The 18,034-nt window shown below is 30.8% G+C and overlaps 2 protein-coding genes across 2 annotated transcripts; one reads left to right on the forward strand and one right to left on the reverse strand.

Annotated features, from left to right (window-relative positions):
- Nucleotides 1-1,268: 1,268 nt before the first annotated feature.
- Nucleotides 1,269-4,424, reverse strand: LOC133668344 (uncharacterized). The gene is made up of 3 exons (XM_062088122.1): nt 2,827-4,424; nt 1,589-1,662; nt 1,269-1,498 (listed from the first exon to the last, which is right to left on the reverse strand). Exon 1 carries the CDS (start codon nt 4,400-4,402, stop codon nt 3,071-3,073), a length of 1,332 nt encoding a protein of 443 aa, XP_061944106.1. The 5' UTR covers nt 4,403-4,424; the 3' UTR covers nt 1,269-1,498; nt 1,589-1,662; nt 2,827-3,070.
- Nucleotides 4,425-10,530: 6,106 nt separating this feature from the next.
- On the forward strand, nt 10,531-12,494 carry LOC133706170 (UPF0481 protein At3g47200-like). The gene is made up of 2 exons (XM_062131647.1): nt 10,531-10,678; nt 10,965-12,494. The coding sequence occupies exon 2, from the start codon at nt 10,987-10,989 to the stop codon at nt 12,283-12,285; it is 1,299 nt and encodes a 432-aa protein (XP_061987631.1). The 5' UTR covers nt 10,531-10,678; nt 10,965-10,986; the 3' UTR covers nt 12,286-12,494.
- The last annotated feature ends 5,540 nt before the right edge of the window (nt 12,495-18,034 follow it).

Genomic DNA, 18,034 nt, shown 5'->3' on the forward strand with positions numbered 1-18,034 from the left:
TAGAGGATGAAGAACAAAAACACAAAGGACAAACAAGAAACAGAGAGTAGAGGAGAGAGGTAGAAGGGGAGAGAGCCGAGAGAGAATTAAAAGAAGTAAGACCAGAAAAGAAGCGCACGAAAAACAGAAGTAGAGGGAAGAAAGTAGCTTTGGTCAGCCAGTACACCTTCGTCATCGTCTTCGTCCCCATGCACCAGAAAAACATAGAGGACAAACAAGAAACAGAGAGCAGAAGAGAGAGGCAGAAGGGGAAAGAACCCAGAGAGAAAAGAAGCAAGACCAGAAGAGAAGCGCACGAAAAACAGAAGCAGAGGCGAGAAAGTAGCTTTGGCCAGCCAGTACACCTTCGCCATCATCTTCGTCCCCAAGCACCAGGTATGCTACGTTTTCCCTCCCCTTACATTTTAATTACCCTTTGACTGTAGCAAGCGTGCGTGAACTATTCACGCACGACTGCGGGTAAAAACCAAGCCTAAAAAATAAAGAATAGCTGAGGCCATGCTGGGTCTGGATCTGGGCATTCCAGCCCAATTTGTTTTGGGGCAAAGATTTTTTCCATTTTATTTCACTCATTTTATTTTGATATGTAGTCAAATAAGTTTTTTTTAGATATAAACAAATTTTAAAAAAAATCATGGATTCTTTTAAATTTATTTGTGGGTCTCTCATACTTTTTTTTTCTGATAATTTCACTGTATATTTGATTAGTATATTTTTATTGTGAAATATGAATCTGATATGCTTGTTTATCTTTTTTTCATAAAAAAATTAGTTCAATTCAAATTTTACTAGTTTATTCACTAGTATCAAAGTCAGGAATACCATGTTTTTTTATGTTGCATAATATTTATCAATGCTAGAGTTAAAAATATTCATATATTAGAGCTAAAGTTAAGAATATTATAAGCAGATTATCAGTAATATAATACAACAAATCCTTAACAATTTAAAATAAAATTAGCAATGCAACCCGTCTCAGGTATGTTGTTTAAGGGGTGATAATATTTTTTTTTTACGTAACTAGTCTCGTATTATAAACGTTTTGTTAACCAATTAGAATTTCTAATAACCATAATATTAGATGATTTCTGATAGACCTTTTAACATGTAAAATATTTATTTTTTTCATAATTAGAATTTTAAAGATTATTGTGATATCATTTGCGATAAAAGACAGCTTTTCTATTTACACTACAAAGAAGGTTATGTCTCGCTAAATCAACTCATAATTAAAAAAATAAAAAAACCTTAGGCCACAAGCTACGAAGCACCAAACCAAAAATAAAATGCTAATAATTAATATGAATATATGACAATTAGCTCTTTTGTCTATTGAAGGCAAGAGGCCCTTTAATTTCCTTAATTGAAGCATCATTTAATTTGTAGTTGATTTCTTGTGCTCTTGTCAGGTGTGAGTTCCGGTCGCCGTTAGACTCTAAGCTCTAAAGCAAAATTACTGCGACCCCTTCTGGATGCAATCGGTTGATTTATGGCCCAACTGCAGTGGAACAAAAGCAATGTGTTAATTAATATATTGGGAGAGGAGGGATAGGCTGAGTAGCCGAGAGAGACATTAACACACACGTACAGCAGCAAGTACACTTTGCCGACAACAATCCTTCACATGATTATGGCAGGAACGACATTTCAACTCATGATCACCTGTAATTGCAGTCGATGAGTTAGTACGAGTTCATATTTACACTACATATTCTAAGTTTAATACCTGCCTAGAAAATTTCATCTTCAACTCGCAGGAACTAATTAATGGCAGAAAGTTAATACTAACACGACGCCCATCAATAACTAATGCATCAAGTCTTGGTCTAAAACACAAATTCTTTTTAGCAAAAATTGCTAGGATTTATAAATGTTTTGTTTGGAAATGGGCATTTTATATTTCTCTATTTTTCTAAAAAAACTGAAGAGGACTAGAAGCTGTTTCCAACTTCTCAACTGTAAGAGAAAATTTTGAAAAAAAGATGTTAAGAGAATAAGAATTAAAAGTGAATTATCATATTTGAAGAAATTTTAATTGAAAATCGATTAACATGCTAATTTCAATTGTATTATATGTGATAAGGTTGGACCTAAATTTGATTCATACGTAAGTGTTATTGACCGGAACAGTTTGATTGAATTAAAACCAAATATGTGAAAGTAAACACGACTAAACTTAAATTAAATTAACTAAGAAAAAATATTTTATGGATAATAGTAAATACTAATATAAATCAAATCAAAATTTAAATTAAACATAATTATAAAAATAGCCTAAAAATACTTATAAAAAAATATATTTATGGTTTTAGGCGAGAAATGGAATAAAAAGGGAGGGAAATATACCAAAACAAAGAATTTTTCCCCTTCAAAATTTCTTTATCCCCTTACCCTTCCTCCACGAAATGAGGGTTAAATGTTAACTTCCTTAAAATGATTCTCTTTCTAAATTTGTACCAAACATGAGAAAAAAAATAGAAACACAAAATACAAAAAAAATAATCAAGTAAAGGCATCCTAGAAGTCAAAACCTCAAGAACAACAACGCTAACAGGAAGAGCAATAATTAAAGAGCCTATTTGCTGACTACGTACAGAGATGATCACATAAAAAAAAAGATGTATACTTTTTGTAGTACTTTAAATAAATCTATGTATAACTCCTCCTTTTTTTTAACATACATCAAACCAAGAGTTATTAAAATTCTAGCTTTGATTTAATTATTTTTTGTTCAGAGATAATGATGTATAAATTGAAGTAGCTGTAAATGAAGAGGGAATCACTCCAGATATTTCACCATCTCAGATTTTATACATGGGATCGTACCATTTGCTGTATCACCAGGCAATTGGGATGGCCGACTGGTAGATGTTGTAGACAATGTTGCTGGTGAAGAAGTTTTCGCTGTTGCTGCTGTTAGCGGCCGCGTCAGTGATGATGGATTTGTCGTTTCAACAAGTGGAGGAATGGTACCAGAACTAATTAGAAAACCTGCAGTACTACTCGAAGATGCTGAAGGGTCTGAAATATTAGTTGACGTTTTCGTTCCATTGTTATTAGAAAGTTGAGTTTATGAAGATGAGAATATGTCTGGGGTTACAGATGGTTGAATTTGTGATGTTGGTGACAGTGGCAGCAGCAGTTGTGAAGGTTGAGATGGCGGCTGTTTTGACGGTTGAGATGCATTGTTGTTCATCGACTCTTTGTTATCAAACGTATCACATAAGGATGAGAATCTGTCTGCTTTTTCTCTCTGATGATCAGGGGTTACAGATGGTTGAATTTGTGATGTTGGTGGCAGTGGCAGCAGCAGTTGTGAAGGTTGAGATGGCGGCTGTTTTGAAGGTTGAGATGCATTGTTGTTCATCGACTCTTTGTTATGCAACGCATCCCGTAAGGATGAGCATATGTCTGATTTTTCTCTCTGATGATCAGGGGTTACAGATGGTTGAATTTGTGATGTTGGTGGCAGTGGCAGCAGCTGTTGTGAAGGTTGAGATGGCGGCTGTTTTGAAGGTTGAGATGCATTGTTGTTCATCGACTCTTTGTTATGCAACGCATCCCGTAAGGATGAGCATATGTCTGATTTTTCTCTCTGATGATCAGGGGTTGCAGATGGTTGAATTTGTGATGTTGGTGGCAGTGGCAGCAGCTGTTGTGAAGGTTGAGATGGCGGCTGTTTTGACGGTTGAGATGCATTGTTGTTCATCGACTCTTTGTTATCAAACGTATCACATAAGGATGAGAATCTGTCTGCTTTTTCTCTCTGATGATCAGGGGTTACAGATGGTTGAATTTGTGATGTTGGTGGCAGTGGCAGCAGCAGTTGTGAAGGTTGAGATGGCGGCTGTTTTGAAGGTTGAGATGCATTGTTGTTCATCGACTCTTTGTTGTGAAACGGATCACATAAGGATGAGAATCTGTCTGCTTTTTCTCTCTGATGATCAGGGGTTACAGATGGTTGAATTTGTGATGTTGGTGGCAGTGGCAGCAACTGTTGTGAAGGTTGAGATGGCGGCTGTATTGAAGGTTGAGATGCATTGTTGTTCATCGACTCTTTGTTATCAAACGTATCACATAAGGTTGAGAATATGTCTGCTTTTTCTCTCTGATGATCAGGGGTTACAGATGGTTGAATTTGTGATGTTGGTGGCAGTGGCAGCAGCTGTTGTGAAGGTTGAGATGCGGCGTTGTTCATCGACTCTTTGCTATCACGCTTATCCCGGAAGGAATTGGGTGGAAGATCAGAAGGAGAGTCTCGTGGAGACTCGATATCATAATTTTTATATGGAAGCTTCCTAACAAAGTTATCATGGTGGGAAGACACTTCTGATCTTGAAGATGGATTATTGTTACACCAATTTGTGTTAGGAGCGTAATTGGTAGCATCCTCGCGCACCATTATGACCACGTCCTCGTCTCGATGGCTTTCTCCCTTCTCACCCCTGTAAAACAAGCCTCTTATAGTACAAACTTGAGAAAGATGGACTTCTTTTTTCTTTTTCCTTTTTCCTTTTTCAGAAATAAATAAATAAATAAAAATCTCTCATGCATTTTAGCATACAACTTAAAAAGATATTATTAAAACATGTAGTTTACATTAAAAAATCATCTTAACTTTCTTCGTTTTTCTTCATTGCTCGTAACCTAATGGGAAACTATTACTTCAAGTGATTTTTTCATGAAAACACTGTTGTTCCCTCCATGATTTGGGTACTGCAAACCATAGTTATCAAACTTGAACTGGGGTGGGGTTGATCTGGTCAAGAAGTCGAGTTTCGGGTTACATGGATTGACCAGAGTCAACTCGAATTAATTGGAAAAAATTTAAAAAATATATATATGAATTTTTAATATTTCACATGAAAAAATTAAGAAACAATCCATGTGATTTTTTATTTCATATTAAAAAAATACTTTGTTATCATTTTAAGTTTAAGTATTTAAACCAAAAAATTTATTTATCCCACATTGAAAAAACATAACTTTTTTCTTGTAAACATAAAGTATATTTATTAAAGGACTCAAATTGTACATTCAAAAAATATTTTTTTTCTTGTGAACATAGAATATATATATTAAAAAATTTCAAATCTCACATTGAAAAAATAAAATATTCTTCTAATATTTATATAGTGAACTTTAAAAAAAATTAATAACTAATTAAAAAGTATATAAAAAAGGTGTCTTTGTCTAGTAGAAAAAAACACATTTTAAAAAAAAAGTTTTTATCAAGTTTTACTGGGTTATCTAGGTCACAGATCGACCTGGTGGGTCAACTAGATTTTTCCTCATGCTGGTCTTTCACCTTATCTGGACCGGTCTAACTATTAAGTTAATTGGATCTTGGATCAACCAGTCATGTTTAATAACTGTTCTTCAAACACATATAGAATGTATCAATCGATACAAAAAAAAAAAGATTCTAATGAACAAATTTGTTAACGGAATATGAGCTTCAAAATTTAGATAGAGGAAAATAACAATTCTATGACCTTGAAATAATTTAGTATTTGTCCCTTGGTGCCTGCAATATTGTTTCTTAGGACTACACAATCACTTACTTTAACCAGCACAAACAAAAATAATAAATAAATTAAAAACAATCAAGAAAAACTAGGAAAAAATCTAACAGCAGGAGAAATAAAATAACAGAGATTTAAATAGTCAATTGTTGTTGTAAACGTTAAGAAAAGTTTAATTTGGAATTGTCTGTTTGTATAGACAATTCTGAGAGTTAATTTATTACTTTTTATTTGAAAGTAAACAAATTTTTTATTTTAACGGTCCTTTTTTCTTTTTCTACCTTTTTCACTAGTGACTTGTTCAATAGGTTTATAATGTTATACTGCTAAAGCATGTTTAATTCTATCCTTCTATTCAAAATAGATTAATTTAACTGAGTTTCTCTATTACTCTATTACTATTACTGTTACATAATATATTTTTTAATCTCAATCTTGGTATTTAAAAATTCACTAGACCTCAACTCTTCCTATAATAATATATATTTCATTCATTAACTTTTTTTTATTTAAACATGTTTCTTAAGTTTCAATTTTCTTTTATTTTTAAAACTAATTTAAATAATAATAATAATAATAATAATAATAATAATAATAATAATAATAATAATAATAAGAAAATAATTACAAAGACAATTCTCATGTCATAGAAATGTATAAAAAAGTTATACATAAATTTGTGTGATGGGATAAGCAAAAAATTGCAATAAGAATGTTTCTCTATTTATATTAAATATTAATCACAAAGAGTTGGTTAGGTGATTCAAGAGAGATTTTTTTTTTATTTCCTTAAAAACAATTTCAGGGCCAGCATCAGGATGAATTTATTTATATTTCTTTTTTACACAAGATTGATATACGTCTATAAGATCGTTCAAAAAAATTATTTAATCTCAACCGACGAACAAGCTAACTCTAGGATATTAATTACCATAGACAAAAAAGTTATATAGAAATATTGACTCAATCTCTAAATAATAAGCTAACCAAAAGAAGAATATAAATCCTCCTAAATTAATATTTCATAAATAAACATTAATTCTAAAGTAATGAAACTTTAAAAATATATAATCTAGATAAATTAATAATTTTGATTAAATAATATTTAATGTATAAATTAATTAATAATCTTTTATAGTCCAAAGAGTATTAATTTATAGATATTTAACTGTATTGTTTTTTGTGATGTTGAATCTGTGTTTAAAGTCTCCATCATTGCCATTTCCTCTTTTCTACGATTTTTCTCATAATAGAAAACCAAACAAACTTCTCTCCACTCGCAAGGAAGTCCAGCCAGAGGGTTCATAATTGAAATAAAGTTGGTTTTTCTTTAACTTTACTTTGTCCCTATTGTTCCTTAAAGTATCATATTTGATATACTTGATTCATGACAACAAAAACCTTGTAATTTGTTCCAATTATTGATTAATTGCAGACAAAAATTAAAAACAGCACAAATATAGAACACAAAAAATTAATGAGTAAATGGAATTGCAATCTGAACTCTAAATTCACAACTTTATTCTCTCTATCATAACCTATTTTTAGGTTATTTTCTCTAATTTTTCTTCTAAGATAAGATTAAAAAAAAACAACAACTTGGTAAAAGGAAGTTGGAGAGGATTTCAAATATGTGGAAAAATCAAGCTGGAAATTTTAGACAAACTTGGAAGCCTGATCATACCCCGTTGTATCTAAGACTGAGAAAACAATATAGATCCAAAGTCAAATTAAATGATTATTAGACGAATCTACATAAAAGTCCAAGAACGTAATTAGATTTTTAAAATGTCAATTTAATTGAATCATAAGAAGAAAATAAGAGTTTAATTATATTTAAGAATTAATATGGGTTCAATTAAAGGATTTAATTAGGTGCAAGGGCTTAATTATTCTTTAAATGGGTCAAATTAATTTTATTAGGGATTTAATTGGTGACAAATTAAGTTTGGGAGCCCAATTTGAGCTTAATTAGGAAGATTAATTAAGATTTTAGAAGACCAAACATAATTTTTATAAAGTCAAGTGATTGTAATCAAGGATAAAATCATAGGAAAATAAAATTTTAGGGTTAATGGAGGGCTAAATTGAAGAAATTCGCTATCAAGAACTTTTTTGAAAAAGGCACTAAACTTCAGGGATCCAATTTGACCCAAGATAAGGGTGAAATTGAAAACAATTGAAAGTAATGGTCAAATGAGGGTCAATTTACATAAATTCAAAATCAAGAACCACAATGACCAAAATTGGGTTCCAACAAAATTGGTGTCACTTATTTGTCTGTGAATCCTGTTTTTCATGCTCGCACAAAACATGTTGAGGTTGATTATCATTTTGTTCGAGATAGAGTTGTGAAGAAGGAGATTCAAATTCGTTTTATTTCCTCTCAAGATCAACTTGCAGATATCTTTACTAAGTCATTTCCTACTGCTTCGTTTATTGCTTTTTGTTTCAAGTTTCGAGTTGATCCTCCACTCTCGGCTTGAAGGGACATATTATAGAATATACCTATATAAAAAATATTATAAACATACTATATAGGAAGTATTGTAGTCATACTCTTGTATTGTAATTTTCACCATTACTATTGTATATTGCCCTGCACATATATATATAAGATTAGCTAACCAATGGGTTAACCCTCCTAATTATTCTCAACGATTGTCAATTCCTCTTTTCTATTATTTTTCTCATAATATAAAACCAAACAAACCTTCTCTCCACTCGCTAAGACTCCAACCAGAGGGTACATAATTGAAATAAAATTGGTTTTTCTTGAACTTTACTTTGTTCATGTTGTTCCTTAAAGTATCATATTTGATATACTTGATTCATGGAAACAAAACCTTGTAATTTGATCCAATTATTGATGCACACAAAAACTAAAAACAGCAAATAAACATTAAACACAAAAATTTATTAAGTAGAAGGAGTTGTAGATGTGAACTTTAAATTCACAACTTTATTCTCTTTATCATAACCTATTTTTTGGTTATTCTCTCAAATTTTCCTTCCAAAATAAAAATAAAAAATAAAATAATAATAAGAAGAAGAAAATTGGCAACTTGGCAAAAACAAACTGGGGAAGATTTCAAATATGTGAAAAAATCAAGCTGAAACTTTTTGATGAAGTCAGAAGCCTAATCATACATTGTTGTACCAAAGACTAAGGAGACAATGCATATTCAAAATCAAATTAAATAATTATTAGACATAATTAAGTCCAATGGTGTAATTAGATTTTTAATATACCAATTTCATTTAATCATAGGAAGAAAATAAAAAGTTTAATTATATTGAAGAATTAATTTGGGTTTAATTAAAGGATTTAATTAGATGTAAGAACTTAATTATACTTTAAATGGGTCAAATTAATTTTATTATGGACTTAATTGGTGAAATATTAAGTTTGGGAGCCCAACTCGAATTCAACTGAGAAGATTGAAACTTCAGAGGACCAAACATAATTTTTACAAAGTCAATTGATTGTAATCAGGGGTAAAATTGCAAGAAAGTCAAAGTTTAAGATCAATTAAGAGCTAAATTAAAGAAATTCGCAGTCAAAGATTTTTTTTTAATAAGCGCTAAACTTCAGGGATCCAATTTGGCTGAACACAAAGGTGAAATTAAAGATAATTGAATGTTTAATAGTCAAATGATGGTCAATTTGCATAAATCCAAAATCAATGACCATAATAAAAAAAAGACATTGAAATTCAGGGTTGGTATTGAAGTTCGGCAAATGCAAAATTGCATGAGATTAAAAATATAAAATCAATTAGGGATATAATTAAAAGAAATCAACAGTTTTAGGACTAAATTAAACTTTGATCAAATTCCTAAATTAAAACCCTTAAAGCCAAAACGACATTGTTATTTGAACTTACTCCAACAGTCGAATAAAAAGTTAAAGCTTTTTTAAGCCATCATTATGGTTTGGAGTGATCAGACCATCTTTTGGGCTTAAATATTTTTTATTGGTCTATAAATGTAACTATTATACCATCTAAATAATCTGTTTGACACATATTCTCATCTAATTATGAAAATCCACACCTAACCACTTAAAATTATCTATCATCTCAAGACCGATTGCATCAATTATTCATGTAGAATTGAAAGTGTTTGTTTTGATATAAACTCTGAGTTATGATCTATTATACAATTTAAAAAAAAAAGTTGTTTGAGAGGAAATGCAAGAGTGTTGACAGTGCAAAACTACTTGATCTTTAGATATATCAAAGCTTTAACAATGATAAAACGACTTTGAACTCTTGTTAAATGCAAATTAAGGAAAAACAAAAAAAAATCTTTTGTCTTATATATCATAAACATATAAGATCCATATTTACTTGTCGGGGTTATTATAGATTTTTAATGTTGTAGATCATTGTGTAAAAATTTCTATATATGTTTCTCAAATTCTTTATTTCTTCTAGAATAAATAAATGTCAACTAATATTAAAGGAGTTATTGATGACTTGAGCAATAGAGGGCTGACATTAAAAAAATTACTGATGTAGAGGGACTTAATTAACTATTATACCAATAAAGGGACTGATTAAAACATGTTTTAATAGTTCAGGGATAAATGACATCTTTAACACCCTTTATTCATCTTTTGAATCTTAACATGATGAGACCCTTGCTTTGTATAAAAGCGTGGAGTAAACTTCTCCTTGTGTGGAATTCTTCCCCAACTTTATAACCTTGTCAAGAAATTTTATGGTATTTCAATTCTAATTATTAATAGATATTTACAATACAATAGAGATAGAGAGATAGATACACATAAAAAAGAAAAAGAAAAAGAAAAAAGAGAGACATGTATAAGGGAATTAAAAAATATTTTTTAATAAATGAGAGAATTTTTATTATTTTTTAGTAAAACCGAGCATGATTTTCTCTTTCTATTTGATCCATCTCTTTTATAACTATTAGTGACAGCATAATTGACAACATGTTGTCAACCAATTCTTTCCCGTATTTTCTTCTTTTAACCTCTACTTTCTTGGTGAGATTGAGAGAACCAACAGCTGAGCTAGCCACCTCACTTTTTGCTAACTAGTCTACAACAACGGGGTGAGAAAGTGGCCTCGGCATATTATTCCAAGTTCCGAGCTTGTTCTTCCTGCAATCGTGCAGCTGTATTGGTTATTCCCGCCACTCTTTCTTCAATGCTTGATGTACTCTGTGGTTTTCTGATTGAAGTTGCTGACTTAGAGAGATTATTTACTAGGCTCTATTTTCATATCTAACTAAGAATAATTAGCCGTTCTTGGGCGTTTCTGTTCGAGTTTCTTGTTTCTTCTTAACCGGCTTGTTCCTTTTTATTTTTTTCGTTTGTAATATTTTTATTTCTGAATTATCAAAGAAGATTTCTCATTAAACACACAAAATTGTGGTTAGAAATCTAAAATTAAGTTCATTCTTTTCCAGGATTTCAATCAATTTGTAAGAAATGGCGGGAGCAAATCCAATTGATCAACAAGAAGGCGGTCGTCAATGGCTGATTAACATCAAAACACGCTTTGCAGACTTAACTTCACTGTCCACAGGTTGGAGCATTTGCAAGGTTCCATGTAAGCTTCGGGATATGAATGTTGGTGCATACAATCCTCAAATTATCTCCATTGGTCCTCTTCACCATGGAACAGACAATGTGCTGGACATGGAGGAACACAAATGGCACTATGCTCTATCCTTGCTTGAACGAACACGTGAGGCAGAAAAGACATTAGATGAATGTGGTGAGACCATTCTAATAAATCATGATGCAATTGTTCGAGCATACTACCCAGGGTCAATCAAATATAACAGAACTGATCTTGCTAAAATGTTATTATTCGATGGTTTCTTTATCCTTGAACTTTTTTTAAGGTTTTCCAATAATGATGCGAAAAGGCAATATGATCCCATCTTCACGACTTCTTGGATGATCTCAACCCTCCAACGTGACTTGGCGTTGCTAGAAAATCAGATTCCAATTATTGTTCTTACGGAACTGTACAAAAATATTGTGAGGCATACTGCTACTGCTCAACCGCGGCTCGAGGAGCTGGCTCTTCGTTTCTTCAGACCAGAGTTGAATACCAATGAAGGAATAGGTGCCGGAATCAGGTGTGGGGATTTATGTCATTTGCTTGATCTCTTACACAGAAGCTACCTACCCTCTTCTCTGAGAGTAGAATATCTAAGAGGCGGGGCCGGGAAATGGAAACTAATATCTTGTGCAACAGAACTTTGTGCGGCTGGAATCAAGTTCCAAAAGGATACAACACAACATCAACTGGATTTGAGTTTCGAAAATGGTGTTTTCAAAATCCCACCACTGCAAATCCACGACTCAACAGATTCACTCTTCCGGAACCTCATAGCTTTTGAGCAAAGCATGCCAGATTGTGGACAATACATGACGTCTTATGCACTATTTATGGATCGTCTTGTTGATACATCAAGTGATGTCGAATTGCTTGCGAAAAAGAGAATCATACAAAATGATTTAGGTGGCTATGAAGATGTTACAGATCTGTTTAACAACATCTGCAAGCAGGTAGTTGTGCGAGAATTTTATTTTACCCAATTATGCGAACAAGTGGATGCGTACTATAACAAAAGCTGGCATGGATACAAGGCATCTTTGAAACAAGACTATTTCAAAAACCCATGGGCAATTATATCTTTCATTGCTGCGATTCTACTTCTCTCGCTTACTACATTACAAACCATGTACTCAGTGTTTTCCTATTATCATAACTAGCTAGCTGATCTTGTTGCATGCAAGTATGGCTAATTCGTGGCCAGCTCCGCGTTGTACTCCTTTCGATTTCTCCTTCTGAACTTCAATTTTTTTTCATTAGCCTCTTCTCTGTGTCTGCTGTTCGTTAGCCTTGTTTTTAGGTTTGAATGAAATATTTTTACCCAAGAAATATTAAATCCAAGTGGTAGATTTCACTTTTTTTTCCTTAATTATTATGTATTTATCTAAGGGGCTCCTTCGATATTCTTGTTAATATATACGTACGTCGTCTTATGGCAGAAAAATCAATGATCAACATGGTGAGTCTAGTCAACCTAACCACCGTAGTTACCAAGAATTTTTTATTTTATGGTTACATTTTAATATTAAGATTGGTTTTTAATTGAATTAAAGTTAACTAAGATAATTAAATAAGTCAATTGACATTAATTGTATTTAGTGTTGCTAATAGTAATAATTATAGTAAAGTAATGATATTGATGAATATTGTGATATGTTAAAAAATAATTTTATTCGTGAATTCAATGAAAAGAATTTTCTTAGAATGATTTTTTGGTATTTGTTTCATGTACACTAGAAATAAAGGAAGAAAATACTTTTCATAAAATAAAAAACCTATTTTAACTCTAGAATTTCATGCTACTGTTGTCATGTATATCAAACTCGTGATCTGGTAAAATATAAATAAGTTGTCTACTATGGCTCGTCCATCATGTAAAATTTGACAATTGAGTTTTTGTTTCCTCCAATAAAAACTTAAGGCTTGTTTTGATTTTTTCGAAATATCATGAGCATCCAATAAAATGGGTTTTCATTTTTTTAAATGAATGCTTTAAAGATTCTAATAGTTGATTGCAGAGTTAATTATTCAGACATTTGAACTCATAGTTGATTATTTAAATTATTCAGACATTCAAACTCATAATTATTCAGACATTCAAACTCATAGATATGGATCTCAGACCTAATGAGTTAAACAAAAAGAGAAGAAACTTGACTAAAAAAAAAAAGTAACTTGGACTAAAAGAAAGAAAGTGACTTGGACAAATTTTTTTTTTCGTTCAACTAATCAATCAAATATTAATTAATATGTATTCAATCAACACTACTTGAAAAATAAAATAGCTCTTCTGCTTAAAAATAAAATGTTCCAAATGTTTCGTAACCCGGATTCATTTTCTATTGTTTCCCTAATTAAACTAGAGGTTACCAAAAAAAACCATGCATGGCATTGAAAGGTCTAAGAGGTCCCAACAAACACTTGGTTATGATCATCCTTGTAGACCTACTTGAGTAGTGAGTATTTATTTGTAAGAATCAAATTCCTAGTGATGAATGATTTTAACTTTTAAATTTTGAAAAAATAAGAATTTAGTTAATTTTTTATTGTATGAAATCATTCAAATACATGTAGATATAGATAAGATCTAGATTACATGTTCCATATAGAAATCAAGTTTTTTTATATGTATCCATTTGGTTCATTTGATTTTTACTCATGGATTATCAATTCTTAATCTTTTATATTAATTTATATAACTGAATTTATTCAGCATAGGATATGTTCACTAAAACTTTCATACACTTGCATTTTATATTTTTGGGTCTATTAAGTGGTTTAGTTAGGCCTCTTTGAAACTTTAATATTATAGTAAAGTAGAATTTCAACACAAAAATTTTGGATTGCACTGTTTTCCTATATATTGTGCAATTTTCATTATTCCCAGGGCATATATAGAAAAGTACACTTTGGTCTTTGTACTTTTTGATTCTTACATCTTTGGTTCCTGTAGTTTTAGGTGTTGATAATTTAGTCCTAAAACTTCAATTTCATTATATTTTAGTCCATAAAAAGTTGGGAAATGAGACAAAAGTTTAAAAAGAGAGAGAGAGAAAGCTTTGGGCCAGTTATATTCTGAACATAAGAAAGACAAATCTCAATTTTAATGAATTTATTGAAGTTCAATAGAGGTGATTTTAAGATTACAAATAAATTTATTTAAATTTCTAGAATATTCAAAAATGTTTTTGGTTAAAACAGGTTGAATTCTGGGTTTTTGGTGTCCAAATTATATAGAAACTAATTTTCAATTGCTGAAATTTGTTGTTATGGATGAATCATCTGCGCAGACGATATATTGCCCTTCTTAAAAAAAAAATCAAGGTTCACTGCATGAGTTAAAAAAAAGAAAAAAGAAAAAAGAGGAACCTACGCTTTTTTAATAGGCTAGGCGCACATGCATTGTTTTCCCCACTGGCATTGCCTTCTTCAGGTTCTGCGCCTTTTTCCTTTAACTATTTAAATTTGTAATAAAATTATTAAAAAATAAATCTAATCATGTCTTTTTTTTTTAATAAGATTAGATAGAATTTTGTCTATCACGCTATACTATATTTTAAAACGCATAAGAAAAAATATTATATATTTATTTTAAATATAAATTTATTGTACTGTGGGTTACACTATAAATATAAAGTGTTTGTACAATGAAGCATTAGAGGGTCTTGTCTTTTCTGTTTTTAGTATAAAAAAAACATTTTATATTTATTATAGATATAGACTCATTACACTATGAATCATACTGTAAACATAAAATATTTATATAATAGATGACACTGTAGCACCAGGAGACATTGTTTTTTCTGTTTGTAGTCAAAAAAATGTTGTTAGATCGTTGAGTCCTGCTGCTATCAGGATTTAATAGCGTCGGGTCTGGTTGTCCAATAGAACCCAATAATGTTATTAGGTCTTGTTGCAAAGATGGACCTAATAGCAATAAACTACCGATATCAAATCTTTCCCGTCCTTATTACTAAACATCAACATAAGGAATCTATTAAGTTTTTTTGAATAAAATTATTTTTCAAACCAGTAGAACTCTCATTATAGCACATTAACAATGGTATTTTTCAAACCAGTAGAACTCTCATTATAACTCTCATTATAGCACATTAACAATGGTATTTTTCAAACCAGTAGAACTCTCATTATAGCACATTAACAATGGTGGTGAATGTAGTATATGCATAATCTATTTTAATAAAAATGAGTTTAAGTTAGGGCGTGCATTTTTTGTAAGAGTCTGAGACAGCCGGAATTTTACTTATTCACTTGGACTCACAAAGTGCGTTTTTCGGATTAAAAAAATATTTCAATAAAAAATAAAGAAATAAAAAGAAGTAGAAAAGAGAGGAAAGTGTACTTTTATTTTTCCCGCGTGTCAAAGGTTTGGAAAAAAAGAGAGAGAAGATAATGCGACTTTTTGTTCATACTGATGATGCGATTGTTATATATATGTGCGAAAGGCAGAATTCACTTGTTCATACATCGATTTGATATATGGTTTTGCGATAGAAATATAATTTAGATTCTTGAAGTTGATGTCTTCTTCCGCAGAGTCCAAACATCATCAATAAAGAATGATTTGGTGGTGGAGAGTGGGACTGATTCTTGGCATATTTTATCTGAGTCCATGAAGCGCAAAGGCACTCACACAACTTTTCATGGCGGTGCACTCCAGTACCTAGAGACAAATTAACATTTAAATAGCTCTTCTTTCAACAAAGGGTTCGCACAGGATTTGAAGACTTTTGACGTTTTCAATGTTTATCCTTTATTTCCTTGGAAGAATTCGAGGAAATGTTCTCTCTAAGAGGTTGGTACATGAAGGATTGTTGGGGGGAATTATTTATTTTTTAGTTATTCTTATTTTTATTTAATTTAGAAAAGTATTTTTGTTTGTGGTGTTTATTTTTTTATTTTGTTTAGAAAATCAAATATTAATTGTTCTAAATAATTTGTTTTTCTATTTTTTTAGGAATCCTTATATATAATCACTCTATATTGAGGGAATCTCTCTCTCTCTCTCTCTCTCTCTATATATATATATATATATATATATATATATAGACACACACACACAAAATTTAAGTTAAAAAATTCAAATATCGCTGTTTTTTTTATGAGAATAATAGCATAATCATTACACTGTAACGTGAATAAATAAAAATATGAAAGTGGATCGATATAGTGAATCCTCCTTTTGATAATTTTTAATCCCATAAAAGATAGTAAATGTTTCCTGATTAATTAGATGGCCTTGTCTCTAGAGTAACTTTTTCTTCGCTTTCATGGCATGGACATCGGAGTCTTTTTCAAGCGATATATAAAAGAAATCTTTAACAAGTCCCGTGTTTTAAGGGCAATGATCTTTTCAGGAGTCAATGTGAACTGTGGAGTCATTCTCAAGTATATTATTCAATGTGTCCCGGCGGGGAGTTGGCCCGGAGAATCTCAAGGATATTATTACGAATCCTTCAATATGTCCCGTGTATAAATTAAGGGATCGCATTGATTTTTTTGGAGTCAATGAGGAGTCATTTTTATTCTCTTGTGGAACCCAACTGGAGCCATTTTTTCTTCTCATCAAACAACATGCAATTTAGTCATTCTTTAAGCAAGTTTAATTTGGTCCTATCAACAAAAGGTATGTTCATTACCTGGCGAGATGTGTGTAGAGGATGGTTATTCAAGTTGGTGTTTTGTTTTAGTTTTGGAATAACCATTATAAGAGTTTACCCATTATAACTTGATTAATTTGACGGATCCAAAGACAACATGAACAACTAGTAAAAATATAATTTGACTCAAAATAATTAAATTCAAGATATTTTTTTTAAAAAAAAATATTAAGATAACAACAAATTAGAATGATTTGAGTTATTAAACCATAAAATAATCAAAGTCTACTCAGGTTAACTTGTAAAACTAATTTTGATCATGAAACTAGAATAAGTTCAAAGAAAACAAGTCGAAATAAATGACAAATATTAATTCATAATCAATCAAATATTAAAAATATTTAATGATAAAATTAAAAAAAATTCTTATTCTAAAGTTATTTTCTAGAAAATTAAGAATCCTTTAATATGTCTTATTTATAAAGGAATCTGGATTGTTTTTTTTTTTTTTTTTTTTTGGGGGGGGGGGTCAATGTGGAGTCATTTTTAACCTCTTAAAACTATAGTAAATGTATCTTTCTTAGCTGTCGAGGAATCGGTCCGGAGTCATTTTTTTCTTCTCATAAAAATTAGTGGAATCCATCATTTACATTCTAATTAAAATATCACAATTTAATTAAAAAAACCATTATTCTTGTTATTATTGTCGTTAGTGGCCATGCTGTGTCAGGGATCGAGGGAGGCCTCACCTAGTTTTTTATGAAAAGAACTAAAGTAACATTGATTCAAAGACATGCAGTTTTTTACGAGAAAAACAAAACAATGATTACATCACACTAGTGGTGAATAGAAAAATATGAAAGGGCATAGAGTGAGTCCCCCTTTTGTTCATTTTTAATTAATTAGATGGCCTTGTCTCTGGACTCTAGAGTCACTTTTTCTTCGCGCACATGGCATGGACTTCCGAGTCATTTTCAAGCAATTTAAAGAAATCTCTGAGAAGAACATAAGACATATAGCACCTACAAGAGCTCGATAGAATAGGGCTATATTCGATCCGATCCGTTCAGGTTGAATATGTTTTGAATTATGGTGTAAATCATGTTATTAAAAGATTTATTTTTTTTTATTAAAATTTAATATGTTTTATATGTTTTGGATCATTTTAATATGTTAATATTAAAAATAATTTTAAAAAATAAAAAAATTATTAGTATTTATTTTAGTATAAAAAATTATTTGAAAAATAACTGTTATTAAAACTCTCGAGTTATAATAAAGGTTTTTT

The sequence above is a fragment of the Populus nigra genome, chromosome 11 (genome assembly GCF_951802175.1).
Source record: "Populus nigra chromosome 11, ddPopNigr1.1, whole genome shotgun sequence".
Taxonomy (NCBI): Eukaryota; Viridiplantae; Streptophyta; class Magnoliopsida; order Malpighiales; family Salicaceae; genus Populus; species Populus nigra.

Bases quoted from the DNA above. Each gene is read 5' to 3' on its own strand.
- LOC133668344 (XM_062088122.1), bottom strand. From the start codon at position 4,402: ATGGTGCGCGAGGATGCTACCAATTACGCTCCTAACACAAATTGGTGT.
- LOC133706170 (XM_062131647.1), top strand. From the start codon at position 10,987: ATGGCGGGAGCAAATCCAATTGATCAACAAGAAGGCGGTCGTCAATGG.